Below are 15,749 nucleotides of genomic sequence, written 5' to 3'. Positions count from 1 at the left end.
TATGTCATATGGCAGTGAAGACAATAAAGTTGACTTTGACTTTGGAGGAATCTCATTAGTTCCAGGTTACAAAGAAAACTTGGAATTTGTGATTTTTTTGTATCTATTTATTATGTTGTTTGATGTAAATTTATCAAATAACAATTTTTAATTTCAGAGAGTCTGGGAAATACATGGAAAAGACTGAGGTGAACATATTTTGTTGCGCTTATCTGCCACCTTCCCAAATGGGGCGGGATGATCGAGGCCTGGGATGTACGGTGTGCATTTGAATGCAGCATGTGGATCCGCGGCCCCTGGGAGCCCACTCGATCCAGTGACGTGTCAGGGGGGGGGGCGGGGGCTGTGCACAGGTGAACGCTGCACAGGTGGGAAGCTGCGGGAAATGTGCGTCCTGAAAAACAGGCTGCCGCGCTCGGTGCCGTTACTCGGGCTCTCGCCTGCTCTCCGCTATGGCGCACGACTGCGTGGGGAACTGCGCGCTGTTGTTCATCCTCGCGGTTGCGTTCGACGCGGTCGGTCTGGTCGTGCTGCTGGTCGGGATTTTCGGCAACCTGAACTTGGACGGCCGCTTCTACGGGGATTTCCTCATCTACACGGGCTCGCTCATTATCTCCCTCAGCCTGATTTGGTGGGTGCTGTGGTACACGGGGAACGTGCAGCTGTACGGGGAGGACCGCCCGGGCCCCCTGGACATCAACTTTACGCACTGGGTCAGGAAGCTGTCCGAGCGGTTTTCCAAGGGCGGCCTGAAGCCCCTGGAAGCCGGGGAGGAGAAGAAGAACATGGGGAGCGGGAAGGAGATGAACGGCACCGTGCGTGCTGCCGCGCCGTCTCAGGTTACGTGGGAAGGGGGCAGCGGGGGAGCCGTGTCGTGTCACGACAACAGAGGGTTTGACGCAGGGACCGAGTGCGCGTCTCTGGCTGTGAAGAACGTGGAGCTGGGGATGTTGAGGAGCTCGGACGTGAGGCTGCAGGGAGCTGGTGACAAACCGGAGAGGCTTCTCTGACAGGAGGTGCGTCTATCACCCTGAAAACTCATTCAGTTGTGTTTTTTTTTATTTGGATGTCACCAAATCCCAACATGCTTTATCTCCCGGCGCTTTACACAGAAAGGTCGAGACCTTACACAATGATAGAGAACCCCAACACTTGCTGGCGACTGTGGAGAGAATAAAACTCCCTTTTGACAGGTCTAACAGAACCCGAGTCCTGCCTCGACCGGTTGGGGTGAGAGAAGAGAGCTGGGTTGCAAAGAGAGGAGACAAGAGAGATGCCAGTTGGGCCACTGTCAAATTTGAGCCCTGACAGGTTGTTATAGTGGAAATAAAGAGTACTAGTTATAGATGTAGTGATTTTATTAATGATAACAGCTTCAGTTAATTTAGTGTAATACTATTGATAATAATAATCTACCTTCCTCCACAAACATCTGCCTTTATGTGGAACATATCTCACGAACCATTCTTCTTATCAGCTTCACACTTGGCATGTGTATTGTAAATAGCCTGAGAAGGTGCGGTGAAGAGTTTGGTGCAATATGTTCAGTATCATTAAAAATGAATGAATAGAATAGCTGACATGCAGTGTATGAAGAAGTAACACCAGTTAAGTAAATCATTCATATTTATGTAAAAGCCCCGCACGTGAGCAGCAATGAAGCAAATTCAGTTTTATTTTATGGAAAACACAGGACAATAAAACCTTCACTGCAGATAAACCAGGTAGAATGAACAATACATTTTCTAACTCTTAATATTTTTAAGTTCACTTTGCACGAGTAGTGAATACTAAGTGACAGTATATCGTAGAGCTGTCGGACGAGGACTCACTAATGACAAGGAATAATTCTGAAGTGGCTCCGGAGCAATAGCACAGGCCAGACAAACAGCCCATTCCAGACAGGCAGGTTTAGAATGGGCACTATACTAGTAATAATAATCTAATACCCACCTCCTCCTCATCACCTAACCCAGGACCACCTCAACAGCCTCCCAGTCCACTGTCTATTTTTGTGACCCGCTTGTTGCGGTTGAGATGTTGAAAACCCATTTCCTGCTAACCTACTTCAAATGTCTGGACTCCATAGCTAACCTGTTGCATTCTCTTAAAAGTTAAAGCAGTCCTTTTGAAAAATTCATGATCCTCTGAAAGTCTGGGGCCTGTCGAAAACCAACAAACAATCATAATTGAAAGTCATAAATATTCAGCGCATTGCCCTGCTTGCACCCTTTCTGTCAGCCGGCTGTTGTTTGGCTTGTCGCGAGCTGCTCGGTGCCACGGCTGTAACTCCTTCATCATGATTGCTGCTGGCATCCTTAGTGTATTGCACGGTGGCACTGTGCCTCCCCCGGCTCTCACCCCTGCCACCAGCAGGAGATTTCTCACATTATTGTTAGAGATCAGATGACACCCAGAGTGAAGGCAGTCTTGAGGAATGGGCGCCCTCACGCAAACGTTAGTCCTCCCTCAGGACGCTGCCAGCTCACTCTGCTCATGAATATCTGTTATAATAATTAAATTTTTCCCCCTTTCCCTGGCTGCTGTGAAAAGATCTTCAGTGGCCCGTGGCGGCTTATAATTAATGAGCCTGACCGCTTCTGCTCACCTTCACAGTTCTGCATTATTTTAGCTGTCAGTTTGCTTGTAACCGGGCGGCGAGGCAGAGACCCTTTGGGCCAAAAGGCAGGATTGCATTTTAATGGAACTCAGCAGTGCTTATTGATCCAGTGGAATGGAGGTAGGCATAGGTAGAGCTAGGCCCATCACTCTACCCCCAAATTCAGAGATCATACACTGTGTTAGTCTGCTTCACGCACACTCCTTCCACCCACTAGTTCCACATAGTTAACTTTAATGGGCCCTACCCTGATTCCTATATTATCTAGCCTGGCTAATGATCTTCAGATATTGCATTGTTTGAAATGGTGTGGTCGAAAGAACAAACACTGAACTATGACGCACTGTTTTTTACTGTAACTTTACTGTGTTCAACACCAGGCAAAGGAGCACTGAGAGCAGGGCAGTCCCTACCACTGACAACACTAAGTTCATGTCCCATATTATCTCTGATCATTAGTGTCATTAGTGGTTTTGCAGCACAGTCACTCATTTTTAGATTAGATATCTTTAAGGTCACAAATACGCACTGAAATCAAACTAATAGATTTTGTATTTATCCAGGATTTAACCGGAATAATATCCAGGCAGGAGGGACAAGGCTCTGAAGCAGCATTTAAACCATAATATAGGAACAGAGAAAGGAAGTAACTGAATAGAATAGTTAATGAAACTTGAAAATGTCAAATGCTGTGTCCTAATTAACATTTCAACTAAGTATTATTTTCATAATTTGTTTATTTTGATCATTGTTCCATTAATTGGTCTATAACATTTAGAATAAACCTATAGTGAAAAATGCTAATCATTCCTAAATCCCAAGTAATTAATTAATAGTAATCATTTTGTCCAACTGACATTTAATAACTATATGCAGTTACTTATCACAAAGGACAAAGATAAGGAAGAAATCCTCACAAAGTTTTTGGGCAGTTTGCCATTTAACAAAATGGTTGTCTGTTTTTTTCTGTCTAATCAATTATTAACGAATCATTTCCGCTCTAGTAGCAGTGCTATCGATACTCGTAGTAACATTGATCTTTATCCAAACAACACTGTTATTGCAGTTGACCAAGAAATTAGCAATCAGAACGATATTGTTTCGAAAATTATCCACTACATATTTTTTCCCCCAGACATTTTATTATTTTTGTTGTTTCCAAGATTCTGCTGATTTGCCAGATAACAGCGTGGTGTCCCCCAGGGCTCCGTTCTTGGGCCAGCATTTGTTTTCTAATTTATAGCAATCACGCAAATGTGCCCACTGTGTTTTTTCCTATAATGTTTGCAAAAGTACACAGCTGAATTGATTTGATTACTCTGTTTAAAGGAAATCGATTTAAAACTGTTTTGATATAGTCATTTAAGTATTTTTTCAAGGAAAATATGAGCAAAAACTGATTAGTTTGAGCTTCAAAACTGTGAATATTGGATGATTTTGTGATTTTTATGTGATAGTAAATGGCATGTCTTTGCGTTGGGATGTGAGTTTTGGGACATTTTGATGGGCACTTGTTCTTGTAGAGTGTTATTTTGCCCAAAGATGAAGTAATTGAGAACATAAGCAGATTAATTAATTAAGTATCTTGTTGATTTTACTTGTTAATTTAGTCAATTGTCTTGTGTTACCACTCTATATACTCAAAACATGCTTAGAGTGAGTAGGTAGAGTTTAAAGTAATGTGTGACAGGCTGTCTTTGGTTGGCCCGTCCAAAGATAAATATAAGGTTGGAGTTGCACTGGGGAAGTTGGTTTCATGACTGAGAGCACATAATGTTATGGGTTTTATCACTGGACATTCCCCCAATGAACACAGGCCACCACCTAAGGACAACATGCAGCCACCTGGCTCCATTATAAACCATCAGATTCAACAACAGCCTGCACAGATTAAATGTTGGAACAATGATGGACTCCGGTGTACTGCAAACAAGAATTTCCTGACACGCATTAGGTGACGCTATAAACAGTTAGGTAACATGAGATTAGCTTCAGGTTTACACAATGATTGCATTCGCTGCACATGTATTCATATTATGTGATGTCAACTCAAAGCTGTGAGCCAAACTTTGGCATAAATCCGGACTAACCCGGATCCAGGAAGTTTTTATTTCTCTTTCTTTAACATTGCAAGATAGGGCTTTCTTTGAATTTTCACAATTTTCCTTGGGAATAATGTGCGGATCTTCGTGGAAAAACATCAAACATATTTATTCATGAGTGTCCTCCAAATAAAAATAAAAATGTGGATCTAGTGGATTTAAATGTGGTTTCAAAAGGAGGAAGCCTTTAACTTGGTTTGCCTTTTTATCAACCTATCATTCTTCTGTAAAGGAGATTACGTTTCATGATCTGCATTGCTTTGTTGCCTTAGCTATAAGGCTTGATTGAATTTAAGGGGACTGTTGGGCCTTGGTGGAGGTATGTGCTCTACTGAGTTTATTGGGAGACTGAAATCAGTCTTCTCTAATAACTCTATTGGTGTTTTTAAATGTCAACCGATGTAGATCCATCATGATTTATCATACTTTTATCCTTTGCATTATTTAAAAGGCTATAATTGACAGCTTGGTTTGTTCTTTCGGTTTATTTTTCAGCCAGTCACCGCAAAGCAAGATACACGTACAAAGTCACATGGCTAAGAATATGATCACTTTTTGTGTCCTGTGTGACCAAAAATAATCTCTCCTTATGTAAAGAGTAAATGAATAAACATAGTAAATATCGTATAAACCCACAACCACCTGCTTCTGTTGTGGTGCTGTGTGTTCACATCATGCTGCTCTGCACCGATCACTGATTAGATAAGCTTTTCCAGAGCATGGGACCAGTGCCGTGACTGGGTGTATTCATTGACCACTGCACCTTCCTTTTATCTATATTCTCTGTCACCCCTGGCTTTTCAACACTGTGTGCCTCTGCACCTACATGAAGCACAGGTGTGTCAGGAGACTTTGTTTATTTGTTTTAGACCATTCAAAATTTTGTTACAGCAATGTGCAAATAGCAGAAATGTTTTTTTATTTTCTGTAATGTTTTGACCAGAGCTGAAACGAGATTCTGGTTGAAAGGAAACTAGATGCTTTTTTCCACCTCATGTGACAGTAAATGGAATTTCCTCGTGTTTTGGGATGTTTTTTTTTTTTCAGATACAATATTTTCAAGATATTAACTTCGGCTTTAGGACAATTTAATGGACATTATTCATAGTAATGTGTCAGTTTGTTGCCCACGGATTAACAAAGTAATTTAGAAGAAATGAGCAGATGATTCCATTAACTGAGAAAATAACCATTTGCTGCAGCCTCACAGATGTTGTTTTTACCCTAAACAAACTAAACGTCCTCCGTAATGTATTGGCTGATAAGAGCCTGAGTTGGAGAGAACTCTGAATATAAAGTGACCTAACCTATTTTTATGAGTAGGAAATGATTCTGTGCCTTTTTTATTAATCACTTATTTATTCTTGCTTGTCATCCTGCATAAAACTTCCAACGACCCCAAAATGTCCTCCTCCTGCTGACACTGTTACATTTTCAATCCATTCAAATTCTTGCACTCAACTTTTTAGAATGTATGTTGTTAATTTAATTTTAAAAAATCCAAAAAGGGGAAATCTTCTACATTATTTCACGTCTTATTCTCTAAACTATTTAACAGATTCACTCGACCAGACAGTTGTCTCACACTCATCCTCCCACAAATCTCTCAAGCGGAGGCCAATTTTAATCAGTCTCACACAGCAAATTTAAGAAAGACTTCAACCTCTGTTAAAAATGGTGCATTTCTTTTCTCAAAACGTTATAGAATTTTGTTATTTCAACCTGTGAACATATATTAAAACCACTTCTCCTCTTTATAGGTGACATCCTGCTTTCCTGGTGTTGGAGGATGCTGTCCCTCCTCATGCTGCTTTCCAAAGACTGAACATGTTGAGTTAATGAACTAACGTCACTTTAAAAAAAAAAAAAAAGAAGATAATTTCTTAATCAGGGAAAAAGCTCTGTACCCCCACTAAACGGATGAGCTGTGCACACAGGAAGAAACTTCTTTACGTCTTTAACTTGTACATTGCAAACTTAAATTTTTTATGAGCTTATTTTTTTGGACAGATGTAAATAACCTTTCATGGGAATAAAGTTTACATGTTAATTGGACGCCGTCGTTGTTTGTTTCTTTGAAGGTGTTTCTGCGCCCAGGCAGCTGATACTGTTTGATATCAGATAACAGCACAGTAATGCTTTGAGTTGTGCAAGGAACAGTTATTTTCTTTCTGTCTCTTCCTCCTTGTCGGAGTTCACGGGGGTTGTTTAGTAGCTTTCATACACTACACAGGAAGCAGATTTTTCTCACATTGTCACTTATCAAATGTAAAGTTTTTGAAGGTATTAAGCCCCTGAGTATTTCCCAGGTTGTTTTTTTTTATCAAATAATGCAAAAAGCGAGAGCTGCTGAATCTCTTGTCATCATTAAGGAAGTTTATTTCTCCCCCGTCAGTCAGTGTCATGAATAAAGAGATGTGAGATGTTGATAGAGAGAGGAATGTGACCCGGGTGTGTTTAAACTCTTCCCTGTCATCAGACTCTCAGACTCACAGGCGGCACTGAGAAGGGAAGAAGAGTTTCCTCTCGTTTTTATTTTGCTTCTAACATTTTTCACATCATAAACTGGTAAAGCAGTGAATTCTAATTGCCTAATGATCAACTGCTCCTATCATGGATTACACTGCCAATCTCGGCCGCTGCCTGCTGTTCTTCTTCATTGCCGTCTTCCTGGATGCAGCAGGCCTCATCCTCTTCCTCGTCGGGGTCTTTGCTCCCTTCACTTTCTGGGATTTCCTCGTCTTCTCGGGGCCCCTCCTCATCTTCATCAGCCTGATTTTCTGGATCTTCTGGTACCTGGGAAACTTGGAGGTGCCGATGCAGGAGTTGCTCCCCAGCTGAGATTTACAGCTTCTTTTGCGATGCCAAACCATTTTCTGGCAACTTGGACTGGAAAGCGAAAACAAAGCCGGAGCTACAGGTGCAGATTTTCATTATTTAAATTATTACAAGGGGAAAATGTGTTCTTAAGTGAAGGAATTTCCTTAAATATATCTCTGTTCTTTTTCCTTTTAGGGAGAAATATTTCCGATTCTACTCAAAACCAGACACAGCGGTACCTTAAAGTGGAGCACAAACATGGACATGTTTATATGCTGAACACGTCAGATTCTGGTGCGGGGCTGGAGACTTTGTGTTTTGTCTTAATTTTTAAATGTGAAAATGTGAATAATTTCATTAATACTCACTTCGTTTATTTATTCTGCATGAAGTTGATGAATGCCAAATAACAATGACTAAACAAATATGAAATCAATGTCAATTGCTATATTTAACTGCAAATATCTTTTGCATCTGTGAATAGATGATAAATCTACAGGCCTCTGGATACAGACATTTAAAAGGAACCTCAGCACCTGTTACATAAGAGCAAGACAACACCTGGACAGGAAAACGTTTGTGTTCATGTTGTCTCTTTTTCATCATCGTGTTGGCCTTCTGTGTCTTCCTGGTAGATTTGTTCCTCACTGCACTTGTTTCATTGACATTACAGCAAAAAATGGTAACTTTGTAATGTAAATATTCTGCTTCCAACCCTGTTACCTTTTGAATCTGGTAGCGTGGGCCTCAGATACCCCCGGGCCATCCCTGTCCACCCCTCTGGTCCTCATCATGAGGATTCTGTGTTTACATTTTGTTGTTTAACTTGATAAACTTTGTTTATTCTGTCAAATTATGTGACATCTTAACCTTTTTTTTTTTTACTGATGTTTCACTCTGACCTTTAAAATCAGGAACCAGAATTTGTCCCATTTGTCCATTTCCACTCCATTTACATCCCGACGATGCTGCTGCTCATTATTTGCGCCCTTTCTTGTTATTGATTTCCCTCTAAGCCCATTGTTCCTGACCAGTCTCTATGGTGTTTTTCCTGTTGTGAAATCTGAGTATTGGTCGCTCAGCCCATTCAACAGAAACCAGTCCGACTGGGTCACTTAGCGACTGGTGCTAAGAGGGTCCTCTCATTTTACAAGAATGGGAGAAGAACTTCCCCCACATGAAACATTATAACATCACAAAGAAATACAATGCAACTAGATTTGTGCAAGTTGTTTGTCTAGACGTAGCTGTTATTTATGTGCTTTTGTTCAAACTTAACAACAGGTATGTGGTGCAACTTGTTTCACCACATAGGGTGGACACACCCTATTTACAGTGCGGCTGGTATTCAAGCTTAACACCAGAATGATCCTCGAGTTTAGAAATGCAGATCACTAGAGTGGAGCTTCATAAACTAGAGAAAACAAGAAATTTAAACATAAAGGATTTCAAAATGTAGCTACACATCTTTGCTCAAACCATATTTAATCTGTTTAATAAACTTGTGGTTTAAAAGAGAGAGCCCACACAATTCAAGCCGTATTTGGAAATGTCTCTGCTGTGCATCGCCACATAATGTAACCCGGCGGGTGTTGCTCAGAAGTCTCCAGGAGAATCGACATGTGATTCTGAGGTGTCACAATGTCTCTGTCCATGTTGTCTCCGAGGCTTCAGTTTCCTCACCTCACACCTCATGTGCCTTTCCATTACCTGTTGTACAGTTCACAGCCAGGACGCACGCACACACACACACACACACACACAAATGCACAAACGCATCAATGCCTGCCCTGGGTCAACTGAACATGACACTCTACTCAGCGCGCTGGTGACAAAGGGGACAGGGATTAAGTTCGCTGAGGCCTGTCGGTGTAATGTTTGCTTGTTGTCAGTCCTGCCAGCACTTCACACTGCGGCAGGGCAGTGTTTAATGTGATGCTATTTCACAGAAATGTCAAGTGTGCCAGAGGTATAAGGGATATTTGACTTAAGTGAAAGTAGAAATACCAGTTGACCTCCTTGTCAAGTGCTGTGAAAAAATATCCCCCCCCCCTCTTTCAAATGACTTATTTTCTTCTGCTTATTTGTCACTTTCAAATGTTTCAGATCATCCAACTAATTTTAATATAAGATAAAGACAAAGTCAATCAACACAAATTGAGCTTTTAGCTGAGTTTAAAAGAGTTATTCAAAAACCTAAATATGTGAAAAAGCATTTGCCCCTGAAACCTAATAACTGTGATTAAAGATTGTAAAAACTTGTGATGAGTCTTTGACTTCGTTGAGGAGGAATTTTGATTTGCTCCTGCTGATTTCTTTCTCTGGTCCTGCAGTCTGTCGAAGATTCAGCAGCTCAGATTTGAACTAGAACTAAGAGATATGATCACATGCGGCTCTTTATGGTCAGGCCCTAATAAGGCTCTGGAATGAATAGCCTGAGGAAATAAGTCTGTCTGAGTCTGTGTCTTCTAGTAACCATTTGTTTTCTTGTTATCCAGCACTTTGTGCTAAAAAGTGCTCTATAAATAAAGTTATGAGTAGTATTATTTACCATAAACAGTATATTATTGAAGTTTTTTATTAAATTTTAACTACATCATGTATTATTGGTATATTGGGTGATTAACTATGAACACTTGGATGAAACTAAGTGAGCAGAAACTGTATCAGTCAGATAAATGTGGAGTGGAGTAAAAAGTGCAATATTTCCAGTACTTTTTCTTGAACATTACCGTACATATTTCTACTGCACTGCAGCGGCGGATCCAGAGGTGAGGCCAGAGGGGCTCTGGCCCCAGATGAAAGTTGAAGGGCCTCTGAAATGTCCTTTTCACCTACTAACAATACTGTCAATTTTCCCTTAAATGTTTCAAAAATATATTCAACTACATATTGGCTGTGAATCAAAGCTATAAAGCAAACAGTAAAGAATGAACGACTTCGATGTGCACCTCACTGAATCAGGAGTTCTGCATGGATGCTGGACATATGATTGGCTCCTCTGTGTAAATTGTGGCCCCTTTATGGCCCCTGATCGAGAAAAGTCCTGGATCTGCTGCTGTTTCAGATAGAAATAATGTGTTTTATATTTGACTTCATTTATTTCAACCTGTAAATATTTGCTTGAAGTCAAAGATAAGAGATAGACTTATTCAAACAATTTTATTTAATATAGACTCCCCAAAAGTAGACATATATGATGTTGTTGTCATTGTGACGTCATCATTTAAAGGGGTTTGTCATTCCATGAGCGGCACAAGAAAATCCCCCGATATAGTCCAGATGCTGGTGGTGAAGGACGTGAAGAGTGAAGCTGGAGATCTGGACACACGTGACCTGCAGTAAAAGTTCTGATGGGGTCAGTGGAGGGGCCCCTGGATGCTGGTCCTGGTGAAAAGTGGAGTGTGGACGAGAGTTGGATCGCAGTCTGACAGCAGCAGACAGAGGAACAGTTTAAAACTCTGACAGGAACAGAGGCCATGATGAAATCTGATGGGACTCACTGACTGCACTTTCAGCTACTTAGGTAGGATTTTGATTGCAAGACATAGGCTACTACCTGGTACTTTTGTATTGGTACTTTTACTCAAATAAACTATCTGAACACGTCTTCCATCACTGCCTTTGAAATGCAGTGGAGCACATTTATGAAGGTAAAGTCCAAAGCTTCACACTACTACTAAGTACAGTAAGTGCACTTGGTTTCATCCATTAGGTTAAAACCTGATATTTTGCCTAATGTTCGTACTGTACCTTTCTCTTCATTTGCATTTTTAATCTGTATTAAGCTAGAATACAAAAATCTATTTTCCATTTTTTTTAAATCACCCTTTACACTGTACTTTTTATTTACTCTTTATGCCTTGGAACTATACTGGCCAGTAATGATCCACACACACTTTGTATGATGACACATGCTTGTAGGTTTTATTCTTGCTGGTATTAAATGTTTCTGTTTATTCATTCCTGTGGTACCAGAAGACGTAACGTCAAATAAAGCATTGCTTGGCCCGACTCATTTTCAAAAAATATACAACAACCCAACATCTAAATGTTTAAATAAGCTCCCAAGATATAGAACTTGTGGATAAGTGCCCCTGTGGATACTGGAGATACCTCAACACCTCAACAAACACACACTTACTGGTAGTAAAAATCACTTTCCAAGCTCTGACCACAGGAAAATGAAGCTCTTAGACATGCCTGCATTACAATAGCACAACAGCAGGTGGCAGCACTGGACTGCTGTTTTATTGCAGTTGAGGTCACGTCATACAAATCCAGTCACTATTTATACTACTACTACATCTACCACTGTTAAACACACCAGAGCATCTCATCCTGTTTAATGCTTACAAGTGAAACTATGTGTGACCGAGATGAGTTGAAAAGTTGTGTTGTATGGTGTCTTAATATATAGTGTCGTTTTTACTTTGTGCCTTGAGGTAATGCACCGTATTTAATGGCATTGTATAAATAAAATTGCTCCTTGAAGCAAAGATAATAAATGATAATATGTGGTAATAGATGCAACATGTTTAAATGATATGAACATTAATATTGACACAGTTTTATTGCTACTCTTATAAATGATATATACTTTAATTGCCTTTGCCAGGGAGGTTATGGTTGTCGGTCTGTCTATTTGTCAGCAGGATTACAGATCCAGGATTTTCTTAATTACTTTATTTAGTATTTAGTTTTTTTGTTTGTATTTTTACATTTTCATTATTTTCCCATTGATTTTGATTGAATAAATCAGGTATATTCATAAGCTTTACTCAATGTCCACTTTTCAGACTGGTGTTTTCAAAGTATTAGATTATACTGTATATAAGAAGATATATTTTATATTTATACATATTATATACTGAAATGTCCCCATCATTTCCCTTTCCGATATGAGACAAAGAAGATCGCCAGATATTGATAATGTTATTTATAAATGTATATATTGTATATATACATAATATCTATAAAATAATGTTAGAATGTCTGTAGAATCTGAAACATCTGGTAAATTTCCCTTGAGTCGAATCTTTTTTGCCATATTTCAATGTTACAGCCAGAAGAGAGCAGACATTTGTCTTCCACACACATAAAAAAACTGTGTTTCAGTCACCAAGCTACAGTAGAACAGAGCCGGTTCACATTGAGTCTGTGTGCGGGACCTGATCCAGTGTCCACGTTCCCTGTGCTCCTCCTCATGCCTCCAGCATTTGTTTTATTCTATTCTTTTCTATATTTTTAAGAGCTCACCAAGAAGACACTAAAGTTTGGAGCTTTTATATAAGCAGAGAAATAGTCTCTTTAGATGTTGACGTCGTAGAGCCATTTGTTATTATTTTTAGTAATAATATTGCTCAGGGGACAGTGTATAATTATTATTATTATAATGATGATTATGATGATGATGATTATTAGAATGGTGATATTATTTTATAATAATAATAATAATAAAAACAATAGATAAATAATAATAATAATAATGTGTACAGTGTATGTTCACATTGAGTCTGTGTGCGGGACCTGATCCAGTGTCCACGTTCCCTGTGCTCCTCCTCAGTGGAGCGCCGTCGGTTGTGATTGCGTCATAGACGGAGAACACGTGGTTCCCTCAGAGTGCAGCACGTTCTCTGGATTATTGATAATTGATACGCTTGAGGGAACGCGCACGCGCAGGAGAGAGAGCAGGGGCAGCTCGTGGTGTCGGGACAGTGTGAACAGCAAGTGTCCGCGCAGTGCACACACACACACACACACACACACACACACACACACAGCGTGGTAGCTGCTAGACTACAGTTAGTAAACTAACCCGCTGTATGGAAACCCCGGCTGGTGGATCTGCTCCGCCCGGACCTGGATTCACGGTCTATGTGCGGTGCTAAATAATGTAACAGGACTATGATGATGACAAGCTCATTTAAAACTCCGGCATAGAGATTATATGGCATCCTTTACATTATATGTATTGTTTAGAGTAGAAAGGTATATTTTACTATTAAATGTAATTTTGATGTTGTAAGTCTACTTATTTATTCATACATATTTCTAATGCTTCTCATTTTTTACCATCCCTGTTACTCCTGTGACATGGCAAATAAAGGGATTATCTTATCTTGTATATATTATTTCTACTGCATTTATTTTGTATTTTTTATTTATTATCACTTTTGTCTATTTTGGAGTGTCCTCTTTGCTGCTGCCTCACTGCAAATTTCACCATACTGGGACAAATAAAGGATTATCGTATTTTATCTTATCTTTGATTTAAAATGAAATTGTATTAATTAGCTTCTTCTCTTTGAGGTTTTGTTTGCTTATTTTTATTTGTGCTCTTTGTAACAGCTGTTTTGAAAGGTGCTACATAAACAGAATAAGTTGTATTATTATTATTATTTTGTTTATTCTACTCAATCAAGCTACTCTTACTAGTTGTTTCAGTGCTTTCTTACACATCCTCATGGTCTTCATCAGTAGATCAACTCTGCTCAGTTATCATGGAGATACCTCAGCTGCCATCACCACTTTGGTCATGTGATAATATAACTATTTATAACTCTTTGAAAGCTCTGGGGAAACATATGAAAGTTCACCCTTAGTTCAGTGTAAATTTGGGTCCATCCCCTGTTGCCAAGGTCAAGAACATGGCTTCAGTTTGTCTCGTGTGGATCATGTCTGATAAATTCACGCACAGTATCAGATGTGCTCTTGGTGTTGTGCTGATTCACAACAAGCCTCTGGAACAGTGACAAGTCAACAACATGTGGTGTTTTCATGTGGGGCTGTTTCACACATCACTCCAAATCCTACCATTCGTGTTCAGTGAGATTGAGATATTGATTGGTGACTATGAAGGACATGACATAGGATTCGCATCATTTTCATACTCAGTAGCTTGTAGTTTGTAGAGTGGCTGTCAGAGGATATGAGGGTTGTCTCAGCAGAGTTCTGGTGGCTGAAGGGTTAAGCCGTATAACATCACTGTTTCATGTATGACTCTGGGAGCTGTATTGAATATCATTCTCCATCCCCATTTCCTGCCTTTAGTCTACTGTCACTATCTAATAAAAGCATAAAATGGCCCATTCATAATGGAAAAAGAAACGCTTTGTTATGTCCTTGCCTAGAGCAGCTCTAGATGTAGATTTGAGGAGTCAGCAAAGTGTAACCTAGCAACAACTGCCTTTTCCTTGTTGAAACAGAAAACTGACATATAAAAAACTACAACACTAACAAAGCATAAAACAACGTGGACATATCTATAATCAAATTACAGACAATTACAATTACATCACAAACAGAGAAACAACGAAAGAGAAAGCCACTAAGTGTGCATATCATTTTATCCAGAATCAGGTCAATTTTGGCTGCTTTTCTACTAGAATACACTTTCTTTGAAGTTGCTCTAATTAATATTCATATTTTACTGTTTAGCTGACACCGAAGTTCCAAACACAAACCAACATAGACGGCATTTAGGTGCTTGCTTCTAAGTTTGCAATCAAAACCTTTGAAAGTGATAATATGTCAGCATTTGTTTTATTCTATTCTTTTCTATATTTTTAAGAGCTCACCAAGAAGACACTAAAGTTTGGAGCTTTTATATAAGCAGAGAAATAGTCTCTTTAGATGTTGACGTCGTAGAGCCATTTGTTATTATTTTTAGTAATAATATTGCTCAGGGGACAGTGTATAATTATTATTATTATAATGATGATTATGATGATGATGATTATTAGAATGGTGATATTATTTTATAATAATAATAATAATAAAAACAATAGATAAATAATAATAATAATAATAATTGTTATTTCAATGCCTCTTTCTAGACAGCTGAGGACCTTTCAATGTATCATAAATAAAAACATGAATAATCAAAGTAAGACCAAACCTTATAATCGTTTACAATCATGAATTGTTATCATTTCAGAGGAACAAGCGGAGCACATGTAGTTCCTCTGACTGTGGGAACGTTTAATCCCCCTCCCGGAAATCACTGCACCGCTTCTTACTTCCCCCCCACTCATCTGCGTGTCAGCCTGCGGTGCAACCGAACTCCATTTTCTACGGCTATTTTTATTATTGTTGTCATTGGTAAACACCGCACATCTGCCTGCCCGGGCCGGCCTCCCATTGGTCGAGGGGGTTGTCCATCGCGGCACTTCCGTCCGTTTGGCGTCCTCTGATTGGCCAGCCCC

General features: G+C 39.6%; 1 protein-coding gene across 1 annotated transcript; it reads left to right on the top strand.

Annotated features, from left to right (window-relative positions):
• The first annotated feature begins 341 nt into the window (after positions 1-341).
• LOC117753382 (transmembrane protein 238-like) lies at positions 342-6,777 on the top strand. The gene is made up of 2 exons (XM_034571460.1): positions 342-1,016; positions 6,483-6,777. The coding sequence occupies exon 1, from the start codon at positions 453-455 to the stop codon at positions 1,008-1,010; it is 558 nt and encodes a 185-aa protein (XP_034427351.1). The 5' UTR covers positions 342-452; the 3' UTR covers positions 1,011-1,016; positions 6,483-6,777.
• The last annotated feature ends 8,972 nt before the right edge of the window (positions 6,778-15,749 follow it).

This window comes from Hippoglossus hippoglossus, chromosome 19 (genome assembly GCF_009819705.1).
Source record: "Hippoglossus hippoglossus isolate fHipHip1 chromosome 19, fHipHip1.pri, whole genome shotgun sequence".
Lineage (NCBI taxonomy): Eukaryota > Metazoa > Chordata > Actinopteri > Pleuronectiformes > Pleuronectidae > Hippoglossus > Hippoglossus hippoglossus.
The sequence above is the reverse complement of the archived record's forward strand: the minus strand, read 5'-3'. Positions and strand labels throughout refer to the sequence as shown.